General features: G+C 41.6%; 1 protein-coding gene across 2 annotated transcripts in view; it reads left to right on the top strand.

Annotated features, from left to right (window-relative positions):
- The window catches only part of LOC143291515 (multidrug resistance-associated protein 1-like), a 61,710-nt gene that overhangs the window by 35,117 nt on the left and 24,093 nt on the right, over window positions 1–2,500 (top strand). For both annotated transcript variants that reach the window (XM_076601407.1, XM_076601408.1), the window contains one exon: window positions 1,465–1,591. In XM_076601407.1, the coding sequence (XP_076457522.1) occupies window positions 1,465–1,591 (127 nt within the window). The remainder of the gene's footprint in view (window positions 1–1,464; window positions 1,592–2,500) is intronic.

Below are 2,500 nucleotides of genomic sequence, written 5' to 3'. Positions count from 1 at the left end.
CGTAAGCAGCACTGACCTGAAGTTGTGTACCTTGTGAATGGAGAGAGTTACCACTCTTTACTATTTGTTAATCATTTCATCTCCTGGCCTCATTGTTTGTTAATTTCCAGTTTGTTAATTTCCCCTTGACAGTAGAAAAAGGTGTCATAAATAAAGCAAAAAATCAATATCCTGAACAATCAGCCAAAAAAACCAGAGAAAACGGTCTGGAGATATTTTACTCCAGATCAAATGTGTCAACTGTCAGCCTTCCAGAGATATTACCTTTCCTTTGATGATGTCATCAGTGACGTCACTATGGACGTAAGTGCTACGCACAACGGGGCGCAATAGCCGAGTGGTTAATTAACGCTTTGGACTTTTAATCTGAGGGCTCCGGGTTCGAATCTCGGTAACGGCGCCTGGTGGGGGTAAAGGGTGGAGATTTTTTCCAATCTCCCAAGTCAACACTTCTGCAGACTTACTTGTGCCTGAAACCCCCCTTCGTGTGTGTATACGCAAGCAGAAGATCAAACACGCACGTTAAAGATCCTGTAATCCATGTCAGAGTTCATTCGGTGGGTTCTGGAAACAAGAACATACCCAGCATGCACACCCCCGAAAACGCAGTGTGGCTGCCTGCATGGCGGGGTTAAAAACAGTCATACATGTAAAAGCCAACTGGTGTTCACACGAGTGAACGTGGGAGTTGCAGCCCAGGAAGGAAAAAGAAGAGAATCTCTACTCCCTCTGGTAGCCAAGGGGTTTCAATCAAGTAGGAGGTAGACTAAAAAAAAATCTTGGTTAAAGTCGACTTAATTGGGATAAAAGAGGCGACGTATCGAGCCACAAGCTCTTCTTCAGGCAAATGAAATGATTGAGTGACAGAGAGAAAGATACAGGGGGGAGAGGGGGCCCAGATCTACGAACAGCAGCTGGCACCAAGTGGTCCCTTAGGTTAGTGTCTCTCTTGAAGGCAGTGAGGGGTGGGCGGGGAAATATCTCACTCAGCGTGTGTCAGATTTATATATGATAGTCAGTCGTGTCCGACTATGACCATCAGAGCAGCAGAGGAGGCAACTGCTGTTCCGACTATTTGGGCCAGAACTTGATTATAGTGGAGAGTGTCTTGCCAAAGTACATCCCCACTCTCTCGGCCAAGAGGGTTTTAGGACAGTCGGCGTTGGGATGGTCCCCAAAGGCCAACTAGCCCACAAGGCTGCAGCACTAAGAGCCAGTGCAATTTTGCCTCCTAGTTTGAGAGTCATAGTCCTTCACAAAAGACTAAGCTGTAAATGGTTTCCCATTGACTGGAGAAACCATTGATAATACAGCACTCACTTTGCTGTTGGCCCAAATGTAAACTTATGTCAATCTGTGTCAGACTTAAGAAGGTGGAAATTGTTGATAAGGATGCCGCGTACAGGGAGGTTGTGGGGGTGGAAGGTCAGAACAGCAGCTCAATCACTATAATGTGGATTGCAGTATATCCCTGAAGATCCCTTGCGGAAAGTTGACAGCGGTGGTAGGGACAGTGGGGGCGGGAAAGTCTTCCCTCCTGGCCGCCATCTTGGGAGAAATGAAGAAGGTCAAGGGCGAGGTCACGGTGAAGGTCAGTGGAAGAGAGAGTCACTGCCATGATGTGTGTGTGTGTGTGTGTGTGTGTGTGTGTGTGTGTGTGTATTTACGTGCATGTGTGTGTGCGTGCGTGTGTGTGTGAACTTAAGGAAGAACGCCAGAATATCTAAAAAAACAAACAAAACAAAAACAACCTAAGACAGTTCTTCAGTCAATCATCCAACCAACCAGTCAACCATTCACCCATTCAGTTATTGAACCAGTCAATGAATTCTTGTATCAGTCTGTGTATCAGCTCCAAAATTTGTTCGAATAATTAGGCAAGTGCGAGATGCATTTACACACACACACACACACACACACACACACACACACACACACACACACACACACACACACACACACACACACACACACACACACACGCAAACACACTAATAACAATAATAATATAACAACAACAACAACAACAAAAATAATAATAATAATGATGATGATGATAACAACAACAATAATAATGATAATATTAATAATAATAATAATGTTAATGTTAATGATGATGATGATAACAACAACAACAATAATGATAATAATAATGATGATGATGATAATAATAATAATAGTTATAATAGTTATCATAATGTTAATGATGATAACAACAGCAACAAAACAACAACAACAACAACAATAATAATAATAATAATAATAATAATAATGATGATGATGATGATGATAATAGTAACAACAGCAACAACAATAATGATAATAATAATAATAATAATGATGATGATGATGATGATAATAGTTATAATAGTTATCATAATGTCAGTGATGATAACAACAACAACAGCAGCAACAACACCAATAATAATACTAATAACAATAACGGACAAGTCACTCGTATATCATGCCACCCTTCCATGCACCCATCTTCCAAGTGAAG

This window comes from Babylonia areolata, chromosome 17, assembly GCF_041734735.1.
Source record: "Babylonia areolata isolate BAREFJ2019XMU chromosome 17, ASM4173473v1, whole genome shotgun sequence".
Lineage (NCBI taxonomy): Eukaryota > Metazoa > Mollusca > Gastropoda > Neogastropoda > Buccinidae > Babylonia > Babylonia areolata.
The sequence above is the reverse complement of the archived record's forward strand: the minus strand, read 5'-3'. Positions and strand labels throughout refer to the sequence as shown.